Source organism: Podarcis bocagei (genome assembly GCF_964188305.1).
Source record: "Podarcis bocagei genome assembly, chromosome: 3".
Lineage (NCBI taxonomy): Eukaryota > Metazoa > Chordata > Lepidosauria > Squamata > Lacertidae > Podarcis > Podarcis bocagei.
This window is the reverse complement of record NC_138127.1, coordinates 60,181,830-60,195,860: the sequence shown is the minus strand read 5'-3', so window position 1 is coordinate 60,195,860 and position 14,031 is coordinate 60,181,830. Positions and strand designations below refer to the sequence as shown.

Here is a 14,031-nt window from a genome sequence, read left to right as displayed (position 1 = left end):
ACTTTGCTTTGAGAGCTTCCTGCCCGCACACCCTCGTGTTAGAGCCTTCACTGAGCAATTTTGGGTCGCTGGTTGACAGAGCTGAAAATGAATTCCTCCCACCCTTCTCAACCTGATTGGCACTTGGTTGGGTTTTCCCCCTCCTTTCCCTCAGTGAAATTATGGAAATTATGAAATTATGAACTTTGTTTGAGTGCGGAAATGGCATTGGTCAGGATCAACATAGTATATGGGGGGGGGCCATAAGGGGCCTGTGGGGAGGATTGACCGCAGCAAACCTAATCGTGGGTTTGGTATCTGCCTGGTTGGAATCTGCATCCTGGTCCCCCAGTGAGAACTTGCTTGCTTGACTTGCACCATGGCAAGGTTTAACCCTGGCCAACTCCCATGGTACAGGTTTGGAGAGATCCAAACCCAGTGGATCCATTCCATCAACATGGGGCATGTGGAATGATGAAGGGATCGTGGAACCCAATGCCAAGCCAACCCTTTGCCCTGCCTGCTGTTGTCAATTAAAGATTTGGCCTGATTTTATCCCATTGCCATTGTATAGTCCTCTTGTTTTGCCGCTGTCATGGATCACATAATGTGCCCACCTGGGCAACCACATAAAATATAATTATGGCTCTGGTTAAATATCTTGGCACCTTAAAAGAACCTGTAGGGCACATATGAGTGGCTGTTAGCTATTGCGGCCTGCGGTTGAAGATGGGAACCTAGTTAGATTGGTCTAGCCCAATATAGCTGTTGTCGTTCTGGATGAATATGTAGCCATACAGCACACCAGCCTACTTCCTGGATTTAGCTATATTGTTTGAGGATATAAGAGAAGATTTCTCAACTGGTTGTAAGATATAACTTATTGGGCATATAACCGCATAAGGATACAGCAGAAACTCAACTTCTCCAGGTTATAGCTGGATCATCATTCACACACAGCCAGATGCAAGGCTTCCATCTGTTCTTGGCACTGCTGAACAGTTGCTTATCCAGAACCTTTAAACTTGTAACATTTGTTAATTCAAGTAGGTTTTTGCACTCTAATTTGACTCTTAAGAATAATTGAGCATTTTTCAGAAGTCAGATGCACACCAGATGCGTTCTGATGTGCATCCAATCTCCATGAGTCACACAGCACCCAGAATACACAAGTATGGACAACCAGTTCCCAGGAAAATTTGTCATCCCTATGACCTTTTGGAGTTAGTGAAACTTAAGTTAATCATGGCTGACTTTTAATGTGGCTCAAGCATGGTAACATTCTCTGGGTTGGTGTTAAAGTCTGTCGTGGTGTAACCATTCTCTGGCAGGAATATATATATATATATATATATATATATATATATATATATATATATATATATATATTCTGTGAGTTTCTCTCACATTCAATTAGCCCTTCTTTGACAGCTATATTTTCCCATGCTCTCACATCTAGAAAGCAGTGCCACAAACAAATCCTAATAATTATGTTCTCAGCAAAACCTAGGGCTTTGAAATAGAACACGTATACCACTTATTTCATTGCATAAGCCCAACCATTAACTGTCTGAGGTTAGTGGGAATGTTTCTTTCTGAAAACAGGCTAATGTATTATGGAATATTTAGCAATTTCAGCTGAAATGCACAATAACATCAGCTGTCAGAGATCACACAGTGCACAACATGACCTCAAGACTATGGAGTTGTTTCTTCAACTTGTGTGCATGACAACAACAACAACAACAACAACAACAATGTTGGAAGCCACTCTGAGCAGCTTCCAACAGAATATGCATCTTACCCCTCCTCAGAATAGATGGACTTGGCTGGCCTAAATCAGAACTGGGAAATCTTTTTCAGATGTGTCCATAAAACTACTTCTGTGAGGAGTGTTTGAGCAGACTGTGTGTTAGATAGGTAGAAGTTGTATACTCTAGAAACCTGGGTGTGAATCTGATGTCACTTTGTTTTTCTTATTAGAGCTTTTACTGCCACTAGAAAGAAAGTGTATCATTTCAAGAACGGTGTCTAATCTAGACTTTGTTCCCCTTTCAAAGGGTTTTAGTGTACGAAGGAAAGCAGGTCATGGCAGACTCTGGACCAATCTATGACAAAACCTATGCTGGTGGGCGATTAGGTCTTTTTGTCTTTTCACAAGAGATGGTTTACTTCTCTGACCTCAAGTATGAATGCAAAGGTAAGTTAATGCATCCATCATCAGAATGGCAATAACTACTTTAGTGTTTGCAGGGGGGCTGCAGACTTTTTCAATGGGAGGGACCATGGACCTGATCCAGCAGGGTCCTATGTGTTTATGGCTCATTCAAACTTGCAGGTCATCCGATTTTGCAGTATCAAGTGTTGGCCATGTATTTGTGAAGCAACCTTCTGAGTGCCTTTGATTCCTTTTATTAAACCATCTTTTATATATGTATCTACATTATGAATGAAAATGGATTCAGTGGGACAGCTTTCTTAATAGCAAATGTGTATAGCAATTAATAGCATTTGTGTGTACCCAGCTTGAGGCTAGAGCAAGTATAATCAGTGCTCCCCCCCCAAAAAAATGTTTAGGGGTACTATCATTTTCCTACTCATATTGGAATACTGCACCTCAAAGAGGCCAAACTTAGATTTACAAAATGTTTAGGGGTATGCATACCCCTTCTTCCCCACCGAAAAAGCATTGAGCATAATTAATTGTCATAATCAGAGCCAGATTCCATGCATTAGGTAACCTGACTTGCATGTGCCACTCCTCATATGTGAGGTCCCCCCCCCAAGCAAATATGGCCTATGACATAAGGCTAAGCATTTTCCCTGACCATCATTAACTTAGGCATCCTCAACCTTTTCAGACCCAGGACCCACCTTTAACCCAAATATGCATTTGGGGACCAATTTCTGAATCGTTTACCATATATTTGCATGGTGGTGGTGCTCTTGTTGTGATCACCTTGGGTCCGAGACCAGAGAATCAACCATATAATCTATAGCAAGAAGTATGGTCTGAAGGACTGGAGTTACACAAGTAGCAAGAGACAATGTAGTAGTGAGAGTAGAGTCTCAGACTTGGGAGACCCGGGTTCAAATTTCAGTACAGTCATTAATTTGGGTGACCCTGGGGCAAGTCACTATCTCTTAGCTCAACTTACATCACAGTATTGTTGTAAGAATAACGAGACAATGCTGTGCAGGCCGCTCTGCATTCCTTGACAGAAGGGCAAGATGCAAATGGGATAAATAACAGCTCATTGGAACCCATTGGTTTTTACCTGATTTTTACTGTGCATATTTGTTGCATTATAATAGTTTGCTTTTCGAAAGATGGGATAAAAGCTTTAAATGTCCAGACACAAGTAACTCCCCCCCCCCCAATGTTTACTGCAATGCAATCCAAGTGTGGGAATTGTACTTAGCAATTGCTTCTTTCTGTTGCAGATGTCTGAGGTGAAGCTGCTGCAAAACCAGCAAAGTACTGTAGATGCCGTTCAACTAGACACCTCTGTTCATCCTGGTACTCCAAATCCCTCACTTATTTTTCAACTCTGGCATGTTCCCCAGACCTTGTGCCTCCCTGCAGCCAGGAGAGATCCCTCCGATTCTACACCCCAGTGCCTTCTAAGAGCTTGGACTGACAGGGCCTGAATGTGACCATCAAACCCACCACGGAAGCAAAAACTGATTGACATATAGAGTGAAAACTTGGCAGACACATTTATTCAGTCATTTGTTTAGGGTTGTTGTTGTTGTTTTTAAAATGACGTTTACATATAAAGTGTAAAAGTGTAATTACTTAATGTATTTATATGGATATAGATATGGAAGAATGTGAGGGGGGGTATTATTACATCAAGAGGGAGGAAGTGGTTGTAAGTAAGACCACTTCTTCAGGCCACATTACTTGCTCAGATCAGGGCTGGGCCTTGGTGACACAAAATCTGGGAGATATAGTTCATCAAAACTGAGAAAGACCAAACCCTAAATATCCTACTCATTTAAGAAGCCATGGAAAACTAAGGCAACGGCCACCCAAGAAGATGGCTCCACAAACTTCTAATGTTACTACTCCTCTAACAGCTTTTTAGGTAAGCCACATGCTTGAAGTTTAAAATAATGCTTCTCTTCTAATGACAAATACTAGCACGTGAGCAGGCTGCAGAGAGAACGACGACAGCTTAACATCCAATGGGGCTCTTTTGATCTTGTATCCAATTCTGTTTTAAAGAAGTGAATTTGGAATTATTCTCCTGGGGGCATACAAATTAAAATGCCAGTTATTTCAGGGTTGTTCATTCAAAGTATGTGGATATCAGGGAATCTTGATACCTCATGAGCAGGAGCTGGCAGGCATCTAGTATCCTACTCACATATAATTTTGTGGGGAGTGGAGCAGGGAAGCTGCATCAACAACCCAACATTATTAAATGTTTATTTTGCATGTCTCCAAAGTAATACTTCTAGTGGAAGTGCTGCAGCTCAGAGGTAAAGCATGTGTGTTACATGCAAAATATCCCAGGTTCATGCCCCAGAATCTTTGGGTAGGACATCTGAGTCACTGGTGAGCAACCCGCCAGTGTAGACAATACGGATGTAGATGGACCAATGGTCTGATTTAGTACGAGGCATCTTCATATGCTACACTCTGGAGGAAACTGGCATTATATGAAGCTCAGCATCCTATACTCTGGAGCTGTTCTTGTGACTTTAGAACTGCCCTGTAATAAATTGGGGAGGGGGGTTGTGAATGTCAGCCAAAGCTTGTAGATGCTCCTTTTTATAAAATGGGTTCAACTACTTGATGACTCCTTTCCCTTATGAATTCACCCTTTGCCTCAAAGACACACTCAGCATATCATTGTATACCATGCAGTGTACTATGAAAGGTTGTATGGGGGGATTCCTGGTGCTTGGCCATTGCGTTGAGAGACATTTTATCCGTGAGTGCGCATTGGGAGCCATGGAGATGCATGCTAGTAGTCACAGTCAGAGCAGACATTCTGAAATTAATAGACGGGCACGACTAATTCATTGTAGTGGGTCTACTCTGAGTAAAACTTGGTTGCTTATAACCCAGAGGGTGGGAAAGTAGAAAATGTGGCTGTCATGTAAAGCGTATAATCAGCCCTTTGAATTTTGTCTAGGAAGATAAGCAGTGGTGAGAACTTAAATGTGCACTAATTGACCTGATGAACAGCAGCGTGCTTAAGGGGTCCCATGGAAATGGTTCCTGGCCAGGTGAAACCTTTTTCCTGACGCTGTCACAGCAAGCACTTTGAAACCCCAAACTTTGATCTGGGTTTCTGATTAGGTGGCAATGCTACCATTAACAAAATCTGGTAACATATTACGGTTCCAGTTATAAGGACGTCGGTGCTATTTATTTATTGCCATGCGCAGCTATGTTCTCCAGTAATTTATTTGAAAGCATAGAGCACATTAGCCATGGAAGAACTCACAGCAGAGATGACTACATAATGCCTTTAATGGTCCAACCGGTGAATATATGTTATATATGTAATTATACGTCACAATAATTTTAAATTGCTCTGAAAATTGCCAAATAATTAAGTAGCCCTCGAGACCTTCTAAGTGGAACCTTGATATTTACTTTTGCCCACCATTTTTGTATTATTATTTTTTACGTATGTCTGCTGTATATAGGACTTTTAAAGAAAAGAATGCTGAAGGTATGTCAGCCTTTATCCTAACCAGATACAACAGTTATTCCATTATACAATAGTATGCACATATTTAACACTATTTTTTGTTATTTTAAACTGAATGAACTTTGCCCATGAGGTAAACTTGCTGGTGTGGTTTTGTTCGTGGATGAGCATTACTAAGAGAAGAGAACAATGGCCTTGTTGCTGAGTCCTCTGTGCACTCTGCTGCATGCGTCTCTCTGGATTGCAAAAGAGGGTTGTGCATGCGCAGCTGTGTAAAAGAATCTAGAAACCTGCCAATCCGCTGTTGGGCTGGAGTCAGGAGGGGGCAGAATCCATTCTCTGTCACAAACAGCTGCCATGTGGGAATCCACATTAAGATATGTATTAAAGCCCTGGCTGCTTGGTGAGGCTGGGGAATTGCGCGGAAGCTTTTGCAGCCAGCCAGGGATATGCATGTGGATGTCTCAAGAAGGACTGTGGCAAAAGAATTCAGCCACAGGTGAGTACTTCCAGTCACACAATTGTCAAAGCATCTTCATGGATGCAAAAGGATGCAATTCAAGCTCAGGGCTGTCCCTACTGCTGCATCAGAATGAATGTGACAGCTTCTGTAGCTGAGGCTTCTACATTAGCATCTCAGCTGCTGCATTCACAAGCCAGGTTTGGGCTTGGGATAACAATCTCCTGCCTTGTTTGAGAATACAGTGAGCAAATGTCAGCTGTTTTCAAACCAATTTCTGAATAGATTTTGATGTTATATACCTTTATCAAGAATCCAGTGCTTCTGGCTTTATTGCACATTCTTAGTTTTACCATATTAACAACCTTTTTAAAAGGCCTCTTAATGAGAGTTTTTTTTTTAAAAAAAAAAGCTTGTTCAGAGTGGTTTTTTCCCCCAATTCATATTTTTAGTATTTCTAAAAGTGTAGCCCCAAGTCCCAGAGAGAAGTGAGGGAAATTTCATTCATGTAATAATGCTTATTGTATCCTTCAAATAAAAAGAAGACATCAGCGATGGGACTAAGATGTTAATATTTCGATTGTACCATATTTGCCTATACTATGTAAATTATTTATGACTGTTTCCTTTTTCCTTTGTATGTGTGAATGTGTGTGTGTGTGTGTGTGTGTGTGTGTGAGAGAGAGAGAGAGAGAGAGAGAGAGAGATGGTGGGGAGAGGAGAAAGAATATATGTGGATAAGCACAATATGCCAACAAGACTTAACATTCTGTTTTGCCAAAGACTGTAAATAACTATTTATTTGTTTGCACGGATAGAATTTCACCATTTAATGTCCCTCAGTTATTCAAATCTTCATTTTTATACATTTTAATAATAGACAATAAACTGTAAAAAGGTTTTATTCAAAGTGTTCTCTTTACTTTTACATAGCTTAATATATATACCACAACCAACCAAACCCAAGAAACCCCTCTTTTGGAATTCATTGTTGAAACCAAACACATGATCTTAAGCTGCCAGAATTGGTAGCAATGGAATTCAGTTTGATCCTATTATATATCCAGTGAGGATGGACCAATGTCACAATTATCTTCCCATGGAACCCCAGTCATTTGGAAGCAACTTGTGCTGGAGACATTTGTGGTGGACGGTATTTCCTTTATTTATTTTTCAGTGCTCAGAAGATTAAGAGCTTTAGTTGTTTTTATCAGCATCTGCACAATGGATGCATTTCTTCCCTAGGCTCATCTTTTCTGAACAGATACACAGAAGCTGGCATGGTGCCATAGAGCTGCCCTTCTGACACAGGCCTTGCTGCCGCTAGCTGGGTAAGGTTCAAGTAAGGTTGAACTACAAGTAAGGTTCAGGCTGCATGGGTGTACTGGCAGAACCAGGATAGCACTTCTGCTGGTATATTCACATAGTCTGACCCTGGTAAGCAGCACTGATACTGGCGTCAGAATGGCAGCTCCACCCCACCACCCTCTCCTCTCTATGACTAAGGTTTGTTGTTCACAGTATGAAAACTACTCTCATTTCTGTACGTTTATCAGAATCCATTTAGCCAGACCTAGAATCAAAGAATTGTAGAGTTGGAAGGGACCCTGAGTATCATCTGATCCAACCCCCTGCCAGACAGGAATAGGCAGCTGTCCATAAATGGGGATCGAACCTGCGACCTTGTGATTTTCAGCACCATGCTCCAACCAACTGTGCTAACCTCACAATCACTGCAGCAGGCATCCCCAAACTCGGCCCTCCAGCTGTTTTGGGACTACAACTCCCATCATCCCTAGCTAACAGGACCAGTGGTCAGGGATGATGGGAACTGTAGTCCCAAAACAGCTGGAGGGCCGAGTTTGGGGATGCCTGCACTACACTATAGTCGATGCACTATCAGAAACTAATTCAGCCCAACACAGAAAAATCTTATGCTTTCAAAACATATACAGTGGTACCTCGGGTTAAGTACTTAATTTGTTCCGGAGGTCCATTCTTAACCTGAAACTATTCTTAACCTGAAGTACCACTTTAGCTAATGGGGCCTCCTGCTGCTGCCATGCTGCCGGAGCAAATTTTCTGTTCTCATCCTGAAGCAATGTTCTTAACCTGAAACACCATTTCTGGGTTAGTGGAGTCTGTAACCTGAAGCATATGTAACCTGAAGCGTATGTAACCCGAGGTACCACTGTATTGGTTAGCCAGGAGTTGGCTGCCACCCTGCAAAAACCCACAAATCCACATAACACAAAACAATTTCTCCATTAGCATAGGATAAAGGTAAAGGTAAAGGTATCCCTGCCCGTACGGGCCAGTCTTGACAGACTCTAGGGTTGTGCTGTCATCTCACTCTAGAGGCCGGGAGCCAGCGCTGTCCGCAGACACCTCCGGGTCACATGGCCAGCATGACGAAGCTGCTCTGGCGAACCGGCACCAGAGCAGCACACAGAAACGCCATTTACCTTCCCTCTATAAAGCGGTACCTATTTATCTACTTGCACTTAAGGGTGCTTTCGAACTGCTAGATGGGCAGGAGCTGGGACTGAACGACGGGAGCTCACCCCGCCGCGGGGATTCGAACCGCCAACCATGCGAAAGTCCTAGGCGCTGAGGTTTACCCACAGCACCACCCGCGTAGGATAGGGAAATGCATGATTCTTGCCCCACTAAGCTCAGTTGAGTTATACCAAAGACTAAAGCAGTTGCCTGGGCCTCACTGGGCTTGGCCTCCCAGCAATCTCTGCACATGGGTGTGGAAAGAGCTGGAAGGTAGACTTGTCCACAGGATTCCTTGTACCACATAGCAAGTTGTTTTCTTTCAGAAACTTCGTTTCTGGCTCTACTGTAGAACCACTACTGCCATAGACCTGGTCCTGAAAAGACTCAGCAGCCAATCTCACAGCTACTTCTGCCGCCACAGTCACACTTATAACTTCAATTCTAGGAGAGCACAAATGGCTAACAGGTAGTCTCCCATCCATCCTGTTCTAGAGCCAGTCTTGTTCAGCTTCAACAATAAAAATGAAAACCCTGTTACTCTAGACTGATCACCTGAAAAGAGCTAGAAGTGGTCACATATCCAGCTATCTGCTTTTTTAAAATGAATGAGTATTCTACTATGAGCAATCTTCTTCTAACCATTGGAACTCGCTCTGCAGATGTTCCAGATGTGACCAAGAATAACTTACATGTTCAACAGCTGAAGCAGCACTGTTACCTAAAACCTAAACAAACAATAATTAAGTATGTTGTGTTTGAGAATATATTTGTTAAAATATATTATAATGTTAAAAATCTTGGCACACAGAGAGGCAGCCTGAAAAAAATCAGGACAGTGTGTAGACCTATCATCATTGGAAATCATTAATATGCTTTTCTTTGCTGTGCTCTTAATTGTACCTCATGACATTAGAGAAATCCAAATGCATAGTTTATGACAATACGGATAGGAACTGATAATGCAAGCATACTATTCTTAAAGTACAACACACTGAATACAGTAATGCTGTTTCTTGGCACTGTAAAAGTTATTACTATTGGAAATACTTGCCAAATTGGTTAGTGTACAAATGTTTGGCCCGCATAATTTTGGATATATGACAAGTATTAGTCATTATCACATACTGTCAGATTGTAGAGTACTAGCCTCCATCATTCTTAATGGTCATTGGGGACAACAAATTCAGTGTAGTGTAATCCTTGTTAAAAAATATGAAACTTTGGAGAGCGCTAACACAGAATTATAGAAGAAACAACTTTCTCAGAGCACCTTTGCCCCCCTTTTGCCAATACACAATCATTACATATATATTTTTGAAGGTCACTGTTCAGAAACTTGAGTGATGGAATTCTCCCCCCCCCACACATCTGTTTTCATTTCACTGTATGAAAGTTTACATTATGAAACAAATGCAGAGGAGCTAGCCAAATTGGCGTACTGTATATATGAGGCTTGTCAACTCATAGTTTGTCTCTGAGACATTGTCAATATATCACACAAAAAGAGAAAGGTTGAGTTAACCATTATTATCAGTTTCAAGTATCACAAGAAACCTTTGATGTAGGTTGCTAATACCATTTTCATTTTATATTCATGGGAAGCTGAGGTTGCATCAATTAGAGTCACATATGTTGCTCCACTACCTGAATCTGGACTGGGCAATAAACATGCAAACATTACAGTTTTGCCTCATGGATTCTTGATGTATGAGTTACTGTTAGCTACATTCAGGATGGGATAAACTTCAACCCCTCCCATGCACCTTTTTCTATTTGGTTTGTACATAGGCAGGCTACATGTCAGGAAGAAAAGATTTACAGTGGTACCTCAAGTTACAAATACCTCAGGTTACAAACTCTGCTAACCTGGAAGAGTTACCTCAAGATGAGAACTTTGCCCCAGGATGGGGAGACTTCCGGGGAGGTGCCTCCGGTAATGGCTGAATTCCTCTGATCGGGAGGAATTTGCCCCGTGGGAATTTGAGTCTGGCCGCCACGGCGAAGGCGGAGACCCGCAAAAAATCACAGGCGGGAGAAGCCTGTGAACGTGGGATTCAGCGGGCACCTTTTGCGCCTCCCCTACTCGCGGGGAAACCCGGTTTCGGGGATCCGGAGCGACGTGGGGTGAGCGGCGCGGTGCTTCGAATAGTCTGCTTCTTCCATGGAGCGAAGCCGCATAGCTGTTGCCGGAGAGCACTGACTTTTTCCTGTGGACAATTTAACCCTAAAGTAATTACCCATGAGTAGAGCTGAAGTGGGAGAATTGGATTTTTAAACATTTAATTTGTGAAAGTGAATGCTGCAAATATTAAAATAGACTTAATTGTAGAAAGTTTAAATAATCTGGGACAAAAGGTGAATACCAATACAGAAACCATCCAGAAATTGATACAGGAATCTACTCTGATACGGCAAACTGCGGATGAAGTCAAGGAGAAAACCCTTGCTGCTGAATGTAAAGCAATACAACTGGAGAGAGAGAGATTCCCATCCATACAAGGACAACTTGATGAACATAAGCTGACATTTGTTATGATTGAACTTAAAGAGTAACAGATGAATTTGAGGATCAGAGCCCTACCTGAGGAAAAGGAAAGCTTGACAGAGTTTCAGGAGGAGACAGGACTAACATCGGTTGAGAAAGAGAGGTATTTGGGGGTTAGTATGACCGCCAGAAATGTGAATTTATTCAAGGATAACTGTGAAGGACGTTGGATTGAAGAGAAGGGGGATTTGGAAATATGGACAAATCTGAAGTCGTTATTGTTGGGCCGAGTTGCTGTGGTGGGGATGAGGGTTGCTGTGTCGTCGGGGATGTTGCTTTTGTTTCAAACATTGCAAGCTTTGGATGGGATGGGCTGTTTCAGGAAGTGGCAGAGGGACGTCTCTAGATTTGTTTGGCAGGGCAGGAAGCCTCGAGTAAAATTTAAGATATTGACGGATGCCAAAGAAGGAGGTGAACTTGACCTGCCAGACCCCTAAACTTTGTTGTGAACCATCTGCTTTTTGCTGGCTGAGAGAATGGCTGCTTCTTGAAAGCACTGAAGTGTTGGATAATGGCAGATGAAGTTGATGGACTATATGGAATTGGCGGAAATGACTGGTAAGATCCGAGACCAGGGAGAAGAGCCGGGGGAAGAAGATTGGAAAAAGTTTAAAGACTATTTATAGAAATATTGTAAAATTAATGAATGTTAGAAGAATGTTGGAATGAAGTTATATGGCTTTAGTAGAAATGATATAAGGAATTAAATATAACTAGATTAATAGAAAATTAAAGGAAAAATAAGGCAAGAATGTGTTAAGATAATTATAGGATAGAAAACAGAGGAAGATGGAAAGGAATTGCTGAAACAATTAATAAAAGTGGATTACAAAAAGGGAGGTGTGAGGAGGTCGTTGGAAATAAGCGAATGAAAGATAAGATATTGAAAATGTTTGAGGTGTTTTTAAATTGTTTTTGTCTGGTTTTGTATGTAGTGTTTTTGTATTGTATTTGTATTGTTCTTTTTTTTCTTTTCTTGATTGTAGTGTTGTGTTGAAACTGTTTGAAAAGTAATAAATATCATTTTTTTTTTAAAAGAACTTTGCCCCAGGATGAGAACGGAAATCGTGTGCTGGCGGCGCAGCAGCAGCAAGAGGCCCCATTAGTGAAAGCACCCCTCTAGTTAAGAACAGTTCCAGGTTAAGAACAGACCTCCAAATGAATTAAGTTGGTAACTAGAGGTACCACTGTACTTTCAGTGTATATCTCCACAGAGTCTATCAAAAAGCAAGCACGCTTTGGGTCTCCCATATAACGGGGTACTTTCCTTCCGCTGCTCAGCAGAAAATATGGGAAATTCTGGACATCTCTTAAAATTCAAAATTTTCCCCAGGATGCCATTTTAGGCATCCAATTTCCTAGCATGTCCGGAATTTTCCAGACATGTGGCAAGCCTATCTATGATAGATTACTGCAACATGTTATACATGGGAGCTGACTCTGAAAATGGTTCACAAACATCTGTTGATGCAAAATTCAGTAGCCAGGATGCCCACAGGGGCAAGATCGTTTGAGCATATTAAACCAATCCTGGCCCAACTACCCAGCTGCACTGGCTGCCAATGAGTTTCTGGGCCAAATTCAAAGTGCTGGTTTTGACCTATAAAGTCTTTAACAGCTCAGGAATGTACTACTTCAAGACCGTCTCTCTTCATACGAACCAACCCGGACCCTGCACTCATGAGAGGTCTTGAGGGTGGCAACATGAGAATGGCCTTTTCTGCGGTGGCTCCTTGTTTGTGGAATACTCTCTCCTGGCACCTAAAGATATGTAAGGATATGCCAGGTGAAAATGTAGCTTGCAAATGTGTTTCTTTTTGGGGGGTATTGTTTGTGGTTTCATTATTATATTATGCAGTGCTTTCCCCCCTAAAAAAATGTTTAGAGGTACTCTCATTTCCCTACTCATATTGAAATACTGCCCCTCAATGAGGCTAAACTTAGATTCACAAAATGTTTAGGGCTATGCATACCCCTGTGTCCCTCCAGAAAACCCCCCACTGATATTATGTATCTTGTGTTTTCATTTTGTATTTTTATGCTATAAATCACCCTGTGGTTTTTGGGTGAAGGGCAGTATATAAATTTAAATAAAAACTATTGTTTCACATCTAGCCTGCCACCACTTTCAAGCACTAGGCTAGCACCTGAACCACTTTGCCCAATTCAGATGAAACAGAGTGATTGAACTGGGAATTTTCCAGATTCTACCCTCACCTCCTAAAACACAGAAGTTAATACAGTGGTACCTCGGTTTTTGAGTGTCTTGGAAGCTGAATGTTTTGGTTTTCAAATGCCGAAAACTCAAAAGTCATTGCTTCTGTTTTCAAACGTGCCTTGGAAGTCGAACAGCTTCCTCTGCGTTTCCCCCCAATTTTCTCCACTGACTTTGCAGCCAACCCTTTGTGCCTTGGTTGTTGAACGTTTCAGAAGTTGAACTATCTTCCAGAATGGATTACGTTCAACAACTGAGGTACCACTGTACTGATGAAGCAGGGAGGATATTAGCGGGCATATACGGTACTTTGCAAACTAGTTTGGTAGAAGAGTAGCTTCAGTCCATAGCAACTGGTAGCACCAAATGGTGGGAAAGATCTGGCAACAGTACATTAGCATTCAATGCAAGCATATAAATGTCCTTGTTTCCTATTTCTGAGTGACCACTTTGCAGGTGTCCCTTGTCTTCAGTGGAAAAGGACAGAAATGCTGAAGTTCTTCATGGACTCACCCACAGGAAGCAACAACGGCTCTGTTGCCAGGAGAAGTACAATAGCCCATCAAATTCCTGCTCGCCTTGGTTTCCACTCCATCTGTCAAGACAGGAGTCCTGCAAGCTGCCATATGGGCCCCTCACACATGGTGGCCTTATTTCA

The 14,031-nt window shown here is 41.9% G+C and overlaps 1 protein-coding gene across 1 annotated transcript in view; it reads left to right on the top strand.

Annotated features, from left to right (window-relative positions):
* THBS2 (thrombospondin 2) overlaps positions 1-7,021 on the top strand; it is a 52,378-nt gene extending 45,357 nt beyond the window's left edge. The window contains exons 21-22 of the mRNA XM_081188198.1: positions 2,040-2,179; positions 3,424-7,021. Coding sequence (XP_081044324.1) covers positions 2,040-2,179; positions 3,424-3,431 — 148 coding nt within the window. The 3' untranslated portion in view covers positions 3,432-7,021. The remainder of the gene's footprint in view (positions 1-2,039; positions 2,180-3,423) is intronic.
* The last annotated feature ends 7,010 nt before the right edge of the window (positions 7,022-14,031 follow it).